Source organism: Aulonocara sp. 'chitande type north' Nkhata Bay, linkage group LG7, assembly GCF_057382095.1.
Source record: "Aulonocara sp. 'chitande type north' Nkhata Bay isolate Kocher_YH1m ecotype deep benthic linkage group LG7, A_spYH_male_GT1.1, whole genome shotgun sequence".
NCBI lineage: Eukaryota > Metazoa > Chordata > Actinopteri > Cichliformes > Cichlidae > Aulonocara > Aulonocara sp. 'chitande type north' Nkhata Bay.
The window spans coordinates 25,686,868-25,706,825 of NC_141350.1; the positions used below are offsets into that span (position 1 = coordinate 25,686,868).

Below are 19,958 nucleotides of genomic sequence, written 5' to 3' on the forward strand. Positions count from 1 at the left end.
TGCAATTATATTACAAACTAAACGCAAATTATATGATTATTAATTAAAAGATATTTATTATTAAATGTTTGAGTGTAGACTAGTAAAAAAAATTAGAGAAATTCATTTACTTTACATTTTGTTTATTTAACATTTTTTATGGAAATGTAAAAACATCACTTAGTGTTTTTATAAAACCACTAACATGGACATTGGCACCATAAAGTGAGCATTATAAATTCAATGTAGAACATGTATCTTTTTATAAAATCACAAAGGACAACATCAGTCCTAATTGCATCTTTCTCAAAATACATAAATTCAAAATAAAAAGTCAAATACTAATCACTTTTGTTTGAAAAAGAAATGAAAAACAATTTTATAAAATGGGTACAAATAAAGATGATCATCTTCCAAATAACCAGAGCAAAATTAGGTAAACTGATGGAGTTAAATCCACCCAAAGTCCGTAGTAAACTTAAAGTGCTTTAAACAAAGTGCTCAGTAACAGAGTGCATGTCCTAACAAACATTGCCTTATATTCCTTCCAGAACTACTCTTTCAGCAACAAATCATTTTTAAGAGCATGTAGGCAGGGTTTCAGAGGTTTGCCGTCAACAAGCCCCATGAAGATTTTTTGGACAAAGGTAAATGTGTGAACGTGCTTCCTGGGGTAGTCTAAATGCAGAGCATAGATCAAGCCAAACAATAAGGCAAATGCATCTGCAAATCTGGGAATATCACGCATCACCAAGTCGCCTTCCACCACAATGGCCATGCTTGAGGAAGTAAAATGGACTGGACTGGTCTGGGAAGCGCCGTCGGTAACCACTGTGAGAAGGGCAACTGGAGTGTCAATGAGGGTCGACTCGTCCAATGTGTCCGCCTGGAATAGACACAGTATCAATAAGTAAGGTTGGTTTGAGAGAATGTGACAAGCAAGACCTGTAATCTAGCAAAAAATTCAGCAGTGTAGTGGGTTACTTTGTAACGGGTTAGGGTACTCTACTTTTTTGAAAAATGTACATTAACGCGTTAGCTTCTTGCATTACATAATTAGTATGTTTGTTATTTTTCTAAAAAAAAAAAAAAAAGAAGTCATTTTTTATTTTATGACTTTATCTCAAAAAGAAACTAAATCTTGACTTCAGCCTTGTTTTTGGGGCCACCTGCAGCGTAGCCGAAGTGCTGTGATACGCCTGTGCCCTGCTCCTGACCCTGTGTGTGTGTGTGAGGGTTTTCTAAAGAGAGGGTATTTTGCTTGTACAATTTGGTAGCTGCTAGGGTATTAAATTGTATTTAAAAAAATCCATGGTGTTTTATCTCACTGGCAGAATTTAAGTGATGCAAAAATACACTTACATTACATGTCTTAAAGAATTCTGGGTCCTCCTCCCGCAGGTATACAGGAAGGGCACGAAGCACTGCAGTGCGTTTCACGTTGATATCAGGCGCCTCCTAAAAAGGGAAAAGAAAAGTTCATTGAACACAAAGTTTTCAGGTGTCATTCTTTGGGGAGAATACATGTTTATGAAACTGCATGACATGTGACTCTACATAATTTTGGAGACATTTCTTTTAAGACACAACCTTTCTGTCTCTTATGACAAAGAGTCTGTATCTTACTCATTTGACAAAAATCCTACACAGTATTTTAAAGTAACATACCAGATCAGAGCTGTAATCTGTATAAAACACAGATGTTCAAAGCAAGGAAAAATTGAGTTTTTATCAGTGAAACTTTTAATTTGTGTTAATTTTATCATTATCAATATTCACCTGAAGATCATAATGATTCAGGATGGTTCGCAGAGCCTCTGATATCTTGCCAGTCCGTGCAGCCTTCTGTCTGTATAGAGCCATAAGTCGTGGTGTGTGTCTGTCAAGTTCAGCGTAGAACTGGTTCCGCAGGTTAATGTTTGTGACTCGGTGGAACTCCGCACAAATCTAAAATAAAACAGGACAAAAACATCCAACATGAAGCCAAATTACTGACCAAATTTACATCTTATCATTAAAGAGGAATTGCCCAACTTCTGTCTAACCTTGCTTTATAGATGTCCTATGAATTTTTTTTTTCTTTAAATTGGACCCGAACCACAAGCACAAATGTATCACAAAGCTGAAATATATTTTTGTTTGTTATCTATTATTTATTTATGTGTTATGTATTTATTATCTGAATCTGAAGAGATCTGCTGAACTTGCATTGTTTCATGTTAAACTGAAGAAGAAGAAAAAAATCAAAGCACAGATACCTGAGAGTCAAATCGCAGAGCAGGCCATTTCTCTAAGAAGTTCTTTACCATTGGGTTGTCTTGAACAATTTCATGGCGACGAAGTGCGAAGGTAGTCTGCATCAGTTTTTCAATCATTACTTTGTTGGGCTCAGTCTTCTCAACCTCATTTTTTATCTGGACTCTCATATCCTCCAAACTGACCTGATCTTCTCCTCTTGGAAAGTTTGGGAGGTAGTTCACCTCAGCTCTTCTGGCTCTTTTTATGTTTGAGTGGGGATGCTCTCCTTCAGGGTTGTTAACACTCCTCCTGCCAGCGTTGACAGACACCTCCACACATCCAGATCTGGCTAGCTTGGTGCGATAATTTCCCATCTTGAATTTTAAACTGGTCTTCCAACCATAACTTCCATTCCTACTTCCAGGCTCTTTAAGACATGGATGAGTGGTAACAAGAGCTTCTGCTGCCAAACCGACATCTCCATCACTCGGATAGGCTTTGAAGGTGTGCATCACTGAAGCCATGGTCTCCAAGATGTTGTGCTTTTGGGCTCGAGTCAACTTCAGATGTTTTCCAAACATCTCAAAGGCTCTATTTCCCTCCTCAAGGAGATGTTCAACTTCGTAAGAAAAGGTAGGTACTGGGAAAGTGTCAGGCCAACACTTCAGACGCTGAGCTAAAGGCACATGAGGAAGGATGTCTGTATCAGAACTTGCACAAGAACTGACATCACTTTCAGATCTCAGTACTTTTAGTGTGCCCTTCTCCGGCAACTCTTGAATATCCAGTAGGCAGGTAAGTTGCCCATTAAAGTCGGGGTCTTCGTATTGTAAGGTAAACTCAAAGTCCAGCCTTGGGTTGAGCTTCTCACGGAGTATGGTGATTAGTTCTTCCACCGACTCAGGCCGCTTAGTTAGAGAAACCTTCACAACAACATCTGTGGTGAGGTGAACTCTCAGCAGGAACTTTTGGGATACTGCCATCATCCTATGAATAAAACAAGGAATGGAGATGATTTTTAAAAAATGAATCGTCTCATATATAAAAACACTGTACATCATACCATTAACCTTATTATGGTCAGTGATAATTATATACTCAGCCATCATTACAGCTTTCAAAAATTTCAAAAGTACACTGTACATTTCATGACAAAATAAACACTTAGCATGGTAAAAAAAACAACCTTACAATTACTGCTGTTTACTTTGAGTGCAGTCTTGAATTCTATGGCCGATCATCCAACAGTCCAAAACATAGGTAAGAATTTCAGATGTTACAAAGTCACAGGCCATCATTCCATTTAGTCATGGTAAACAGTAACCCTCTTTTAGTTTTAAGTTTTTACCATATAATCAACATTGTCTCACCATGTATAAATTCTGTTAAGTTGGAAAAAAAAAAAAAGCAAAAAAAAAAAAAAGCACAGAATACATATGAATTTACACTGCAGTTATTTTAAAAAACCAAGCCAAACTGCGGGATAAATCTTTGCAAAGACACATTGTTATGCAATAGTACATAATACATCAGTGAGATACTTGTAATATTGCACAGAACTTCTACTTACAAACTACTTCTTTTACAGGCTGCTGCTTAAGATAGAAGTTGCCACTGCTAGCTAAGTCACTTTTGAATGATGCTAATGAGAAGAAGAAAAAAACCCGGCCGAACAATGAGGCTGCTGTTGTAAAAACGCCAACTTTCTTGCGTTGGCAATGGGTCGTTAAAATATCACTAAGACACTTTCTTTATGTGCAATTCTTATTAAAACTGTGTTTTAATCGGTTAAAACTGTAAAACTGACGATATCATCGGTTTGAAAAAGAGCGCGAACAACAGCGAACAACAATTCACTACCTGGGTCTGTGCTGTTTAACACAACGGCGCATTCAAAAACAAGTTAATGGCTGCAACATATTAATATACTTGCTTTTTTACGGAAAAAATAAACATAACGAAGGTTCCGTTTTACTTACAAGTTTCTCCAAATGTGCTCTCCGGTCACTCGAGAAGGGCAGCCATATTGAACAGAATTTTCTGTCAACGTCGTTCAGGTTAGAGAGAAAACGTCATGACGTCATGACGTACAAATGCGGAGCTCGGAAAAAAAAACATTTACTCAAAAATCATAATTAAAAAAGCAGTATTTACTCTTAACTTCTAAGCCATGTACAATTATAACTGTTTGAATCGTTAAGAGAACAGAAAAGTTTTAAGTTGTTTCAACTTTGTGACGCATTTTAATTGTTGTATCCACAAACTTTATAAGTCAGGTGGACTGTTGGGGTTTACAGTGTAGAGGTGGTAAGCATAAAAATGACAACATTTAAGAATTCACTTTAACAAACTAATCATGGCACCACAGGAACAAGCTCTAGGTACAAGCTCCACACCAGGCAAGACCCCAGTTGCCCCTAAGACAATCCAACACATAACAGCAGGGTTCAAGATAGGACATACATGGAACGCCATAAGCTAAGTGTCTTGGATTTCAAACCAAAATTACCATAATGGCACACACAATTCTTCTTGTATGCATATACGTACAATAGTAATATGGACTACCAGTCAAAAGATGATAAATGGTAAATGGTCTGTATTTGTATCTCTCAATGAGCTTCATGAGGTAGTCACCTAAAATGGTTTACCAACAGACTTGAAGGAGTTCGCAGAGATGCTGAGGACTTGTTGGCCCTTTTGCCTTCACTCTGCGGTCCATCTCATCCCAAACCATCTTGATTGGGTTTAGGTCAGGTGACTGTGGAGGCCAGGCCATCTGGCGCAGCACTCCATCACTCTCTTTCTTGGTCAGTTAGCCCTTACACGGCCTGGAGGTTTGTTTGGGATCAATGTCCTGTTGAAAAATCAATGATGGACCAACTAAATGCTGCTATGAACGATTTGGTCTTTATACAACCAATGGAAGAGCTTGGTGCGCATTGCCAGCAATAGGTTGGACTCGTTCTCGGTGGGTGTTGAACTCTGCCATGGCTGCCCTTTGTCACCAATTCTGTTCATAATTTTTATGGTAAGAATTTCTAGGCATAGCCAAATGGTGAAAGTAGTTAAGGAGTTTAAGAATCTCAGGGTCTTCCTCAAGAGTTAGGGTAGAGGGAAGCGGGAGCTCAACAGACGGATTGGAGCTTAATGTAAAAGTTAATCTCTCAATTTACTGGTCGATCTTCGTCCCTACCCTCACCTATGCTCACTAGCTCTGGGTAGTGACCGAAAGAATGAGATCACCGATACAAGTGGCAGAAATTAGCTTTCTTTGAAGGGTGTCTGTTCTCTCCCTTAGAGATAGGGTGAGGAGTTCATCCATCTGGGAGCAGCTCTGAGTAGAGTCACTACTTCTCCACAGTGAAAGCAGTCAGTTGAGGTGGTTCGGGCATCTGACAAGTATGCTTCTTGGGCGCCTCCTGAGTGAGGTCTTCCAGACATGTCAAACTGGGAGAAGGCCCTGAGGAGGCCTCGGGCAGATCCAGACACGCTGGAGAGATTATATCTCTCAGCTGGCCTGGTAACTCCTTGGTGTTTCCTTGGAAGAGCTAGAAGAGATGGATAGGGAGGTCTGGGCTTCTCTGATTAGACTGCTGCCCTCATGACCCAGGCCCAGAAAAGCATGGAAAAAGAATGGATGGGTGGAAAGATCTGTGACAATACTACTGAAATGATCGTCTTCGGACTGGGTGAATTTTCCTCATAGTTTTTATATGAACAGCTATTCAGTCATGAAATGCAAACAGTTTCTTGTGTATTGTGTATTTCGCTGTCTGTTTTACTTAAACACTGTTTGTTCAGACAGTGTCCTCTCTCTACTGTCTGAGTAGAAACAGCTACATACATGCTTGAAATATCTGAATATATGTCCATAATGTAACAGCTTCTCATCACACTCCACTGAACTGGTGTGTTGAATACAAATATGTTGCTGAGCTGAAGGACCATCCTTAAAGTTGAAAATGTTACAAAATACTCTCAGGGTGGAGATGAGATAAACACAAGCATCTTCAATAGAGCCATTGAGAGAATGTAACTGATAGCTAAAGCCCTCAAGTTAAGAGGACTTCTCAGCATCAACCTTTTGTTTTTGTTTGTTTACCTTGTTGGTAAAATTGATTGGCTGGCTGAGATATTAGTTACCACATTTTTTTGTGATGGTTCCAAATCTCCTCTTCAATGACATCAAGTAAGGCCGTAAAGTGAGGTCATCATCAGTGGAGATCTTGAAGTTTGTCTGCTTGCCTGCCCACCTTTAACAGCTGGCGTTCACAATGAGAAAGTGTAGGACTGGATAGAGCTTACAGTCAGATCAATAGACTGACAATAATAGAAAATTAATCTGGTGTAAGTGTCAGACAAATAAGGAAGATGGGGAATAAAGGGATTTTTATAATTTGGAGAATAATCAATGAAAACAAATATGTGACAATTTTTACAAACTTATGTTGTTCATTCAAACTGAAAGAAACGCCACAGAAATACTAGTGGAAATTTCAGCATTTCGAAGATGCCAAAACTGTCAGGCTCAATTCTGGAAAGATGTGTCTGAAACAGTACATTTACATTTAAAAGTCTTAGAATATGAATATTTCATTCAGTGGAAGAAAAATGTTTATTCTTATTACTGTGATTAAAATTCTGATCAGCTTGTGGTCTTGCTTCTCCCGTACAAATTGTATTCATATCGTACTAATTAGGGATCAACCAACTTGCGTTTTTTAGGGCTTATGAAAGCTACTTTTGGCTGCTCACTCGTTAGAAGGGTCACCGCAGCAGGTAGCTTTATATTTATCTTTTGCAGAATTTTTTTGCTAGATGTCCTTGCTGACCCCTGAGAGTGTTTGTATCTCCAGCTTGAAACAAACCAGTAATCTTTGGCTGAATGTATAAACAACGACACTTTGGACCCACGAAAAATTATTAATCAAAGGGAACAAATTATAGAATATATATGACATCGTTTTGTGTACAGTAGTGTAAATCCAGCAAAGAAGTTATCCTTGAATCTTTTCTTCCACTATTTAGTTCACCTTTATCACCACCTGCTGATATAAGTAAAGCTGCTAATGCTCTCATCAGTGATGAGAGCATTAGCAGATGAGAGCATTAGCTCTGAGCTGGGAGAATAACGCAGGTCTAAATCCACCAGTTGTGAGATGAATATGAAACATAGATACTTTAAAAAGTTGCAAATTAGTTATACTGCAAAACCTAGGAAAAAGACTTTTGTGCAAGAATTGTGTAGATTTTTGAAAGGATTAAAAATGCAAAATGTTTTCATGTGATTGGGAATCTCTCTCATGTCACTTCTGTTTGGCAGAAAGATTGTCACAATATCCCAAATACTATTAGGTCAGGCACTTAAATATAAAAAATAACGAATGAGTAAATTAGCACACCTTTTTAATAATTTCATATTTTATGAGGTGGTGTACTGCAGCATTGTTAGAGCAAAGTTTAGTATTGTTAGCAATTGCATGCCAAAATAGTATCATCTACTAACTAAGAGCAAGGGTCACCTTCCAACGTGACATGAGGGACTGCAACATTCTGTGCTTCACGGAGACATGGCTGACCCCCACAGTGCCGGACCAGGCCGTAACTCCGTCGGATTCATTCTTTGTGCTCCGCGCGGACAGAACGGCAGAGTCGAACAAAACCAAAGGTGGAGGAGTGTGTTTCATGGTAAACAGAAAGTGGTGTGATGCCAGGAGCATTTCTACTCTCTCCAGCGGCTGCTCGCCACATCTGGAGTTCCTGAGCATTAAGTGCCGCCCTTTCTATCTGCCCCGTGAGTTCACCTCAGTCATCGCCACGGCGGTCTACATCCCACCCCAAGCGGACACAGGTATGGCTTTGTCCGAATTACATGATGTGCTGAGCTCGCTTCAAAACAAGGACCCGGGCGCAGCCCTCATTGTAGCAGGAGACTTTAACAAAGCGAACCTCAGACAAGTCATGCCAAACTTTTACCAGCATGTCTCGTGTCCAACGAGAGGGGATCGGATTTTGGATCACTGCTACACGCCATACAAGCAGGGCTACAAAGCTGTCTCACACCCGGCTTTTGGGAAGTCTGACCACAACGCCATCTTCCTCATTCCCCAGTATAAACAAAGCATACGGAGGGAAGACGTGACCACGAAGGAAGTAAAACGGTGGACTGCCCAATCAGAAGCTACGCTACAGGACGCACTCAACGACGTAGACTGGGACATGTTCAGAGCATGCGCAGTCGACATCAACGAGTTTACGGAAGTAGCAGTATGCTTCGTCAATATGCTAGCGGAGGAGATTATCCCCACTGCGAGAGTCACCACATTCCCAAACCAGAAACCATGGATGGACAGATCGATCCGCACTGCAGTAAACGCCAGGACCGCCTCCTACAACGTGGGTCTCGCCACTGGCGATATGAGCGCCTACAAAGCGGCCTCATACGGCGTGCGGCGCGCGGTGAGAGATGCCAAACGCAGGTACCGGGAACGTGTGGAGTCCCGCTTCCACCAGGGCGACACACGGAGTATGTGGCACGGACTACACACCATTACGGACTACAAAGCCAGGGACACTGCGCCGATCAACGCCGACTCTGCATTCACCAATGAGCTGAATCGGTTCTACGCCCGTTTCGAGGTTAGCCAGGCGGCTAATGCTATCTACCGCCTGACTACCGAGGACAGTGACGTCATCAGCGAGAGACCGGTGACCAGCATCGCGGAGCATGACGTCCGAGCGGCACTGAGGAGAGTGAACACAAGGAAAGCGGCGGGGCCAGACGGCATCACCGGCCGTCTGCTGTGCTGCTGTGCTGACCAGCTAGCAGGTGTGTTCACTTACATCTTCAACGAGTCCCTGGCGAAGTCTGTGGTCCCCACATGCTTCAAAAGATCCACCTTCATCCCTGTGCCCAAGAACAGCAAACCCTCATCCCTGAACGATTACCGGCCAGTTGTACCTACCTCAGTAGTAATGAAGGTGTTTGAGAGGCTGCTGAAGAACATCATCTCCTCCTCCATCCCAGACACCACAGATCCGCTCCAGTTCGCCTACAGATCCAACAGATCCACAGAGGATGCCATCGCCCACGTCCTACACACCACTCTCAGCCACGTGGACAAGAAACAGGGTAACTATGTGCGAATGCTGTTTGTTGATTACAGTTCAGCGTTTAACACAATAGTGCCCTGCAGACTGTTCACAAAGCTGAGGGATCTGGGACTTAACAGCCGTCTGTGTGCATGGGTGTTGGACTCAGGTGGTGAGGGTGGGCAGGTGCTTCTCCAACAGCATCACCATCAACACAGGAGCACCTCAGGGATGTGTCCTCTCGCCACTGCTCTACTCCCTCTACACTTCAGACTGTGTGGCCACCCATGGCTCCAACACCATTGTGAAGTTTGCTGACGACACAGTGGTGTTGGGTGCCATCTCCAACAACGATGAGGCGGCCTACATGGATGAAGTGAAGAATCTGGCATCGTGGTGCCAGGACAACCACCTCCAGCTGAACGTCAGCAAGACCAAGGAGCTGGTGGTGGACTTCAGAAGGGGTCAGCACAGAGACTACAAGCCCATTATCATCAATGGCGCTCCAGTGGAGAGGGTGCAGTCCTTCAAGTATCTTGGTGTCCACATCTCCTCAGACCTGACATGTCTGCCCACATTCAGGTCCAGACCAAAAAGGCTAGGCAGCGCCTGTATCACCTACGACAACTGAGGAAGTTCAGGGTCTCTCCAAAGATCCTCAGGATTTTCTATACAGGCGCTGTGGAGAGCATCCTCACACAGAACATGACATCGTGGTTCGGGAACAGCTGTGTGAAGGACCAAAAAGCTCTCCAGAGAGTGATCCGTACAGCAGAACGCTGCTGCAGGATTGCTCTCCCCCCGCTTCAGGACACCTACACCAGGAGATGCCGGACTAGAGCAGCGCAGATACTGAAGGACCCGTCCCATCCAGGCAACAAACTGTTCCAACTTCTGCAATCTGGTAGAAGGTTCCGCATCTTCCGGGCAAGGACAGAGAGACTCAAGAGGAGCTTCTATCCCCAAGCCATCCGTGCCCTAAACACACACACCCGCCCTCTCACATCATCTATAATTGACTGAGACAGGACTCTTCCAGACACTAAACCAAGGCACAATGTACATTTCAATTCCTTTAATTTTAAATGTGTTTATATTGTCTATCCTGTAAAATAGTCAGATATCTATTCATATTAATGTACAGAATTCACCTGCTTGCTGCTACTACTGCACATTCACCCAGTGTATATACTATATATATATATATATATATGTATATATAATGTTCTTCCTCTACACCCCCCCCCCCCCCCCAATTTTTGCACATGTCGAGGAGCGTGTCAGGCTACATTTCACTGTGTGTTATACTTGTATAACTATGCATGTGACAAATAATAAAGAACCTTGAACCTTGAACTATGTTTCACTTCCTCCAACTTCAAACTGTTCTTTTGATTGTTTGATTGTAGATTTAAGCTCACTTTTAAATAGCAGAATGCCAAATGTCATGTGGAGATGGGCTGACTTAGTGTCAAAGCCTACAAACTGGTTGATCTGGCTACATTTAGACAGTAAGCTCTGAGAATTCTTTGGAAATGAAAGGACCCAGTAGTTAATATTGGTATAAACATTTCATTAAATAAGAAAACTCAATTTCTAGTTATTGACTTTTTTGTGCCTTTCCAGAAGGGAGAATTTTCTGAGATAGTCAGTCATTTTGAATCTACCCTGAATTTATTTTGATCACTGCTAGAAGAAAACATTAAACATGAAAAACATGCAACAGCAGGAACCATGCAGAATTTCACCTCTAGGGGAAAGCTGTTTCTTGTCCAGGGCAGAGGCAGTTGATACTAAACAGCTTAAATCATAAAAAACAGAGCACAGAATACAAGATGATGGATGAGAGCTGTCACCAATGATGGATCCCTTCTTTTATTGTTCAGTCAAGTGGAACGCTTTAGCTGTCACAGAATGACAAGCATCAGTCTCTGTGACAGAAAGCAGCCTGAGATGGCGGAAAACAGCAAACATGTCCACATATGGCTAAAATGTGTAGAGATATCCTAAAAAGAACATATGAGCTCAGTGTCAGATGGATCTGTTCCTGTTCCAGCATAGCAATATTCTAGTGTGGAGGGTAATGATTGTTGCCATCGATCAAACTAGTGGGAGAATTCACCATGATTCCAAAATATTATATAAAACCAAAGTCATGAACTTAAAATAAGATCATATAGATAGATGGAGCGATATGATATTTGGATTGGATATCAGTAAGGTCAGAAACTTGTATCAGATATCAATGACTTTGGGTCAATTCAGAGCCAATGCAATAAAGTTAGCTGTAGTATTGTGATGTTTTGTTAAAACTGATGATCACACGTCTGTGTTGAGGGAGAAGTGAGTGCTTGGAACTGACCAGCAGGGTTTCCAAATAAGCTACTAACTAAAATTACAGCCCTTCAGCATAGCAAAGAGTCCTCCAAAAGCCACCAAAAGGGCAAGAGAGTTTTTTGTCTGTGAGTCACTGCAATTTATTTAACACACATTTGGAAGGGGCCTCTTATTTCACAAACTGTAACACAGTAATCATTATTACTATTATTGTTATTATCATTGTAATTATTCTTATAAGTCAGTTTTATCCCCCACAAAGCTTGATCTATTTTTTCACCCTGTAGAGACCTTGTTATTATGTTTTTGTAAAAGCAAAAAGGCTTTGCTTACATGTATGATGCCAGTTGAATTTCTTCATGCTTTCATTAAACATTCAAGAAAGAACACTCTCATGGACCACCTGTTTTCCTTTCAAACTGCTCCACTCACCCTGCACCTAACAAGGTAAATTTGAGTAATTGGGGTACACAGGTGCAGAGGGAATGTAGCAGGAAGAGCTGCTGCTAGAGAGCAATTTGTATATTCATTAATATTCTGTATTCATCAGTCTGCACAAAACCCCCAATGCTAAGACACACACACACACACATATATATATTAGGGGGGCAACGATACACAAAATTCACGGTTTGGTTTGGTTCAATACTTTGGTGTCACGGTTCGATATTTTTTTGATACAAAAAAATGTTCATGCCTTTTTAATTTGTCATTTATTAAAATTATAAAATATATTTTAACTCAAAAGTACAGTTTTTTGTCTGCTTCCACTTGTCTTTGCACTAGGATGATGTCGGAGTAAATGTGCAGTCATATTCGTTGTGCTCCCACTAGTGCTGTCAGCGTTAATCTAGTTAAAATGACATTAACGCCATAACGCGGCAAATCTCCGTTAACAAGTTACCGCGGATCGCCCCGTGCGTGGGGCTGGACGGCGTCCACACGTTAACAAGCTAACTGTGCTAACGCACTAGTTCCCACCAATTGAGCATTGCGTGGCACATCCAACATACTGTTTTACTTTTGGGGAGGTTCAATTTCGGGTAGCAATTTTGGGCCGTTCTAAAACTTTTGACTGATTCTGTATATGCAGTCCTGATCAAAATTTAAGACCACTTGAAAAATAGGAAAAAAATCATATATTACATGATTGGATCTTAACAAGGTTCCAAGTAGAGCTTCAACATGCAACAAGAAGAAATGGGAGTGAGAGTTTTGTCTCACTCTCATTTCTTCTTGTTGCATGTTTTCTACCAAGCTGCAAGCTTCTACAGTTCCTTTGGTATAGCTACATCTATCACTGCGGCTGTCTTCTTCTGCTTGTCCACCACTACTATGTCTGGTTGACCAATTTTTCCGTATGTATCTGAAAGTCCCACAGGACCTTAGCAGGGTCATTCTCAACCACCCACTTATAGGGGGCGTATCCCGTTTTGATATAGGGACTTCCAAACTATACTGGGATGTTACTGGGTATACTATGCCATCCTCCTGGTTATGGTTTTCAATGTATGCCCTGCCTGCTAACATCTTGAACCCTGCAGTTATGTGCTGGATTGTCTCAGGGGCACAGCCTGGTGTGGTAGAGCCAAGTCTTTATGGATTTTGTGCTTAGAGCTCATTGATATGGTGCCATGATTAGTGCCTCTGTGCTGTGTCATTTTAATAAAAACAAGAAAGTTTAAGCAATGCAATACCAGGAGAGAAACTTTAAATCAGCTAATCACCAAAAAAGTGAAAAGGCCCTTTAAAGCAGGTATTAGTGTAACTGGTGCTGATGTTAATAACAGTATAATCATACAGAAAAGACATACTAGGGGCTCCTATGCAGCTTTGTTTCTTGGTCCCCAATTACAAGATGTTTTACTTCTCTCTGGAGCGTGTTATTGTTTTTTAGCCAATAATGGTTTCTTTCTTTGACATCTATTTACTTGAATCTTTTAAATCCTGCATTGTTTGAGCCTTAAAATGAAAACTTGGTTAAGAATTTTGCAACATACTGTAGGCCCTGTGAAAGGTTTATGCATATTAGTTTTATTTTATGCATTGGTATTTGTCAGTCTTGATTTAAAACGTATGATTTTTGTGCAGTACCTACATAGAAAATATTTCATTTCCCAAAGTCTGAAGGAAAACATGATGCAGAACGATTTATGTTTTAAATAAGGTCTTGGAGTCGCTGCATCCTTAACGTGACAGGTTGTTTTTCTGAGTCTCTGAATTGCTGACATTTCTCCCCGAAATTAATTAATTCCTTGTTGAATGGAAAATGTGGATCTCCACTATTAACTCCAGAAGAGAAAATGTAAATCCAGCTGTAGGATCACTGATATGGAAAATACAAAAAAGTTTTTTTTATTTTTTATGTTTTTTATTTTGTGTTGTACTTTTTATGATTCATATCAGCAATTAAAACAAGCCTATTATAATTTCTGATAAACTATATTGGATGACTTCTATCAGAGTTGTAACTTAAATAAAAGTAACTGCATTTATTTTTTATATTCTCCCTTCCCTTTTTTTTTTAGTTTCTTTTCAATATGAGCAGAACCTCAGGGATGTTCTTCATTTCTGCAGGAAATGTAGGCTCTGTAGTTCTGTAGGAAATAAACTTCAGCTTCTCTCTGATGTGTTAAACCTGCAGTGCTCTGATAGTGTCAGCTCTCAGACAGGGTTGCATTTACAGTACAGTGTTTAATTTGTAGACTGTCACTGAGCAAGTCAGGCTGAGTGACATTTGTGTTGCTGTTAGGCCCCCAGCTGTCTATCTTCCTCCCTCTTCCTTTCCCTCTGTGAATCCTGATGAGGTGTCCAGTGGTGCTCTGTTCAACACACTGAAGTTGAAATCAATCAGCTCTTCAATCTTTTTCTAAAGGACCATTATCCAGCCCCGGCAGGCCTGTTGGCCTGCCTACAGCAGGATCTATGACTTCTCTTTTTCACACCGTAAAGCGCACTAATTTGAATCTGACAGGAGTTGGAAGTTTGTTTAAATCTTAACAAATCAACTGTTAGATGTTTGAAAATGAATGTGGACAATATTTAACAGTCTGAGTAAAATCACTACTTTATTCCTCCATATCTTTTAAGTTCATAGTTTGGTTTGTATGACTTCTGATGTCTTCAATAAAAAAAAAAAAAAAAAAAAAAAAAAATTATATATATATATATATATATATATATATATATATATATATATATATATATATATATATACTCTTTTGATAACTTCGATGGGTTAATTTTTGCATGTTTTTGTGAGCTACAGTATTTCTGTTTTTGAGATTGTCTGTCAGTTTGCATCTTCTATTCCTGAAATCTTCTCTTAGCCTGTTGCGCTGAAAGTTTTTCCATATATATTGATTATTATTCTTTATTTGTTGTACAGCCAAGTTTTGTTTTTTTATATGCAAATGAATGAACAATTAAGAACATGTTGCAACTATTTTTCTAACAGATCTGTTATATTTTCAGCTGGGAGAAGCACATTAGAAAAATGGTTAAAAATGTACAAACAAACAACACTGATACATATCATTTGATCAAGATGCTTAAGCATGACATATTATGGTTAAAAGTTTTCTATATCATCCCAAAATTATAGGACATGTTATTGTCTGTTTTATTAGTTTGCTTTTTGCAGTGTAATTTTGAGTTTTTCATGATGTAATGGAAAGTTGCAATAAACTAAAACCGGCTTATACAGTAGCCTGCATTATCTGCACTTCTATGGGTCTAGTGGTTTTAACCTTGCTGTTTCTCCACAGATTCCTCAGATCAGCTATGCGTCGACAGCTCCAGAGCTCAGTGACAACACACGCTATGACTTCTTCTCCCGTGTGGTTCCTCCCGACTCCTATCAGGCTCAGGCCATGCTAGACATTGTGACAGCGATGGGCTGGAACTACGTGTCCACCCTTGCCTCAGAGGGAAACTACGGCGAGAGCGGCGTTGATGCTTTTGTCCAGATCTCCAGAGAGTTGGGTAGGAAACTGTAAACAGATATACAGTTAATTCAAGTCAAAGTGAGATTTAAAAGTTTTTTATACTTTGGTACTCGAGAGAGCTTAATTAAATATTGAACTTTTAAAACTAATTGAGTTAAATGGGACCAAAAGCTATTGATCTGATAAATTTGCTGCACTCTGTTGATGAATGAACAGAAGATGTCTTCTAACTGATTATTGATCTTATTATGCCAGAAGTTGACACATTTCTCCTTGACTGGTCACTGTGAGGTAATCAGGTTTGGCGCTTACTGAATAAAATGTTATCACATGGAGTTAAGCCCTTACATTAATTAATATAAACTTTTGAAATTAACCAGTGACCACATGTTTGATAGAGATTAGCATTTTGTTTGTATGTAGTTGTTCAATTCAATTTAACTGATTCTGTTCTGTTTTGTTACTTAAATTAATCAGAGGCTGGGACTGGCTCTATCACACTTTGAATGATGACGGCTTATGATATGATTTAAACAGATGAGCTTGCAATGCAGGGCAGCCAGCTCTAGGAGGAGTCTTGGTGTTTCCAAACTTCTTCCATTTATGGATAATAAATGATGAGGCCACTGCGCTCATTGGAAAATGACGATATTTTTCGGTATTCTTTCCCAGATCTGTACCTTGATAAAATCCTGTCTCAAAAATATAGAGACCTCATGGCTTGGTTTCTGCTCTGACATTCAAATTGTATCTGTATTTACTGAAAAACATAATTTACCACAGGTAGATTCCGATCAAGTTCTAGAAACATATGACAGATGATTAGTTGAAATAGGATGCACTTTCATCTTCCTAGCCACCTCTTCCTGCTTGTCTGGGGAAACACAGAGTTGTTCCTAGGCCAGCCGAGAGATATAATCTCTCCAGCAAGTCCTGGGTCTGCAAGGGGGCCTCCTTCTGGTGGGACATTGCTATAACCTCTCACCCAGGAGGCACCCAGGAGGTATCCTTTCAGATGCCCCAACCAACTCAACCTGCTCCTTTCAATGTGGGGGAGTTGCTGCTTTGCTTTGAACCCCTCCGGATGGATAAACTTCTCACCCTGTCTCTATGGGTGGATGGCCCTTGCCACTTTGTATCCACAGTCTGATTCTATTAGTAACTACCCAGACCTTGTGATCATAGGGGAGAGCAGAGAGATACATCAACCAGTAAACTGAGAGCTTTGCTTTCATGCTCTTTTTATCACAACGGAATAATGCAACATCCACTTTTCTGCAGCCATAACCTGAATCCATCTGTCGATCTCCCACTCTCTTCTCCAGTTACTCATGAACAAAACCATGAGTTACTTAAACTCCTCCACTGTTGGCAGCAACTCATCCTTGACTTGGATTAGGCACTCAACCCCTTCATGGTTGAGGACTCAGACTTGGAGGTACTGATTCTCATTTCCACCGCTTCACATTCAGCTGTGCACCACTCAAATCTGAGCTGGATACAATCTGATGAAGCATATAGAACCATATCATCTTCAAAAAGCGGAAAGATTCTAAGGCCACCAAAGTGGAAGCCTTCCACCACATGGCAAGACATTCTGTACATAAAAAGCATTAAAAATTCAAATTCAAATTCAAATTTTTATTTGTCACGTACACAGTCATACACAGTACGATATGTAGTGAAATGCTTGGACAACTGCTCGTGACCTAAAGAAAACAAAAAAGGAAAAGGCTATGAATAAGAAAGGAAATAAATATGAAAAATTAAAAAGGGTAAATTTAACTAGGAAGGAATAAAATATAAATTAAGGTTAAAAATGAAATAACTGTACAACACAAATTAGAATGAAGGGTAAATTTAACTGGTTAGAATAAGATAAAGATAAATATATAAATTAAAGTTGAAAATAAAATAACTGTACAACAAAATACACAATACACAATATAGAACTATATAAGAATGTATGAAGAAATCTAAATCTAAATAAATATATACACAATAACAGCAGCTGTACAAGTATTAACCGGAAATGAAGAATATAGTGACCAGTGTTGTGCAAAACCAAAGTCCAGAAAGTCCAGTGTGTGTGTAAGAACCATATGTGTGGGTCAGTACTGTGTGGTGGTGTGATTGAGAGACCGTATCGCCTGCGGGAAGAAGCTCCTCCTCAGTCTCTCTGTGTTGGTCTTCAGGGAGCGGAATCGCTTTCCTGACCTCAACAGAGAGAACAGTCTGTTGTTGGGATGGCTGAGGTCCTTCACGATCTTCCTGGCCTTGGTCCAGCACCGCCTGCTGTAGATTGAGTGCAGGTCAGGGAGCTCGGAGCGGATGGTGCGCTCAGCTGACCGCACAACCCTCTGTAGAGCTCGTCTGTCCTGCATGGTGCTGTTCCCGAACCAGGTTAAGATGTTTCCCGCCAGGATGCTCTCTATGGTGCAGGAGTAAAAGTTCCTGAGCACCTTGGAGGGCAGTTGGAAGTCTCTCAAGCGTCTGAGGTGGTAGAGACGCTGTCGGGCCTTTTTCACCACGGTGTTGATGTGACAGGACCATGACAGGTCCTGCGTGATGTGAACTCCGAGGTATTTGAAGCTGTCCACTCTCTCCACTGGGCACTCGTTGATGACGGGGGTCTGGTAGTTCCTCTCCTGCTTAGTGCTGAAGTCCACTATCAGCTCCTTTGTCTTACTGACGTTTAGAAGGAGGTTGTTCCTCTGGCACCAGTTCTCCAGATTCCTAATCTCCTTCAGGTAGGCCGTCTCGTTGTTATCAGAGATCAGGCCCACCACGACGGTGTCGTCAGCAAACTTGATGATGTGGTGGAGCTGGTAGTGGCCACACAGTCATATGTGTACAAAGAGTACAGCAGGGGGCTCAGAACACACCCCTGGGGGGCTCCAGTGCTGAGAGTGGTGGAGGCTGAGACATGTCCGCCCATCCTTACTGCCTGTGGTCTGCCAGTTAGGAAGTTGGAGATCCACTGACACATAGATGAGCTGAGTCCCAGATGCTCCAGCTTGGTGGTGAGTGTGGAGGGAATTATGGTGTTAAATGCAGAGCTGTAGTCTATGAGGAGCATTTTAACATAATTCCCCCTTCTAGTGTCCAAGTGAGTGAGTGATGTGTGGAGGAGATGAGAGATGGCATCGTCTGTGGAACGATTTGGACGGTAAGCGAACTGTAGTGGGTCCAGTGTGTCTGGTAGTGAAGAAATGATGAAGTCTCTGACCAGGCGTTCAAAGCACTTCATCACTACTGAGGTGAGGGCTACAGGGCGATAGTCATTGAGAGAAGCAGGGTGGGGTTTCTTCGGGACAGGAACAATGATGGACTCTTTGAAGCATGTGGGGATCACCGACTGAGATAAAGAGATGTTGAATATCTCAGTGAACACAGGAGCTAGCTGGTATGCGCAGTCTCTTAGGATACGACCTGGGATGCCGTCTGGTCCTGCTGCTTTCCTGGTGTTCACTCTCTTGAAGGCTCTCCTTACTTCATGCTCGGAGATGACGAGCACGTTTCCGGTGCTGGCAGTATCTTCCTGTCTGCAGCCGTTAGCGCCGCTAACACTAGCATTGTTGGAGACCTTAGCTGCAGCCTCGAAGCGAGCATAGAAAGTGTTCAGCTCGTCTGCCAGAGTCACGGCCGCGTTCGTCATACCGGTTGTTGGTGCTTTATAAAAGAATCAGTGCCGGAGTTCAGCATGTACTGGGAACAACTTAATGTTCCCGACTTATTGCCGGCAATGCAGAACGAGCTCCCACAATGTTTATATATAGGAACTGAACGGCTAATAGCAATGGACTAGACACCCCATACTCCCGAAACACCTCCCACAGAATACCCCACCCACACTATACATTTGTTCATATATACACACCATAGTGTATTGTTCTTCTTTGTTCTATTTGTATCTTATTTTGAGAAGGAAGGGGATTCATAGTTTATGTAGAATTTGGACCCAAAATACAGACTCCAAGACAGGTTTGAACAAACGAAAAAATTCACCTTTATTCAGGTCAGGCAGCAGATCCTGGTGGCTGAAGCAAACAGGATTCAAAAGTAATCTGAAGCAGGTAAAACGTGGGGAAAACCGCAGGCAGACAAACAGTACAACATGACAAAGAACTAAGGAAAACTAAGGGTTAAATATACACACAAGGTAATCAGGGAAAGAGACACAGCTGGGGAAAACAAGGCGTAGGTGAATAGAATCAATTAACAAGCAAGAGGGGAAGCAAAATTGAACATAATGCACTTGAGATGAGAGGCCATTAAAATAACACAGGAAGCATAAACACTGCGATGGAGACTAAACAGATAAACTTGACAGACCAAAGTAAACAAAGACAAAAGTGACTA

At 41.1% G+C, this 19,958-nt stretch overlaps 2 protein-coding genes across 4 annotated transcripts in view; one reads left to right on the forward strand and one right to left on the reverse strand.

Annotated features, from left to right (window-relative positions):
- The window catches only part of LOC147325227 (metabotropic glutamate receptor 8-like), a 143,414-nt gene that overhangs the window by 56,196 nt on the left and 67,260 nt on the right, over positions 1–19,958 (forward strand). For both annotated transcript variants that reach the window (XM_086299634.1, XM_086299635.1), the window contains exon 3: positions 15,417–15,633. In XM_086299634.1, coding sequence (XP_086155760.1) covers positions 15,417–15,633 — 217 coding nt within the window. The remainder of the gene's footprint in view (positions 1–15,416; positions 15,634–19,958) is intronic.
- Positions 77–4,216, reverse strand: LOC147325228 (uncharacterized). 2 transcript variants are annotated; one of them, XM_086299638.1, is made up of 5 exons: positions 4,197–4,216; positions 2,238–3,204; positions 1,759–1,926; positions 1,342–1,437; positions 77–865 (listed from the first exon to the last, which is right to left on the reverse strand). In XM_086299638.1, exons 2-5 carry the CDS (start codon positions 3,201–3,203, stop codon positions 533–535), a joined length of 1,563 nt encoding a protein of 520 aa, XP_086155764.1. In that variant the 5' UTR covers position 3,204; positions 4,197–4,216; the 3' UTR covers positions 77–532. The 2 variants fall into 2 exon arrangements, with proteins under 2 accessions (XP_086155764.1, XP_086155763.1); XM_086299637.1 differs by having other exon boundaries at positions 2,238–4,216.

Coding starts and splice junctions, on each gene's coding strand:
- LOC147325228 (XM_086299637.1), bottom strand. CDS start 3,362: ATGTACAGTGTACTTTTGAAATTTTTGAAAGCTGTAATGATGGCTGAG. Junction 1,927..2,237: donor CTCTGCGATTTGACTCTCAG/GTATCTGTGCTT, acceptor GTTTTATTTTAG/ATTTGTGCGGAGTTCCACCG. Junction 1,438..1,758: donor TGAATCATTATGATCTTCAG/GTGAATATTGAT, acceptor TTCCCTTTTTAG/GAGGCGCCTGATATCAACGT.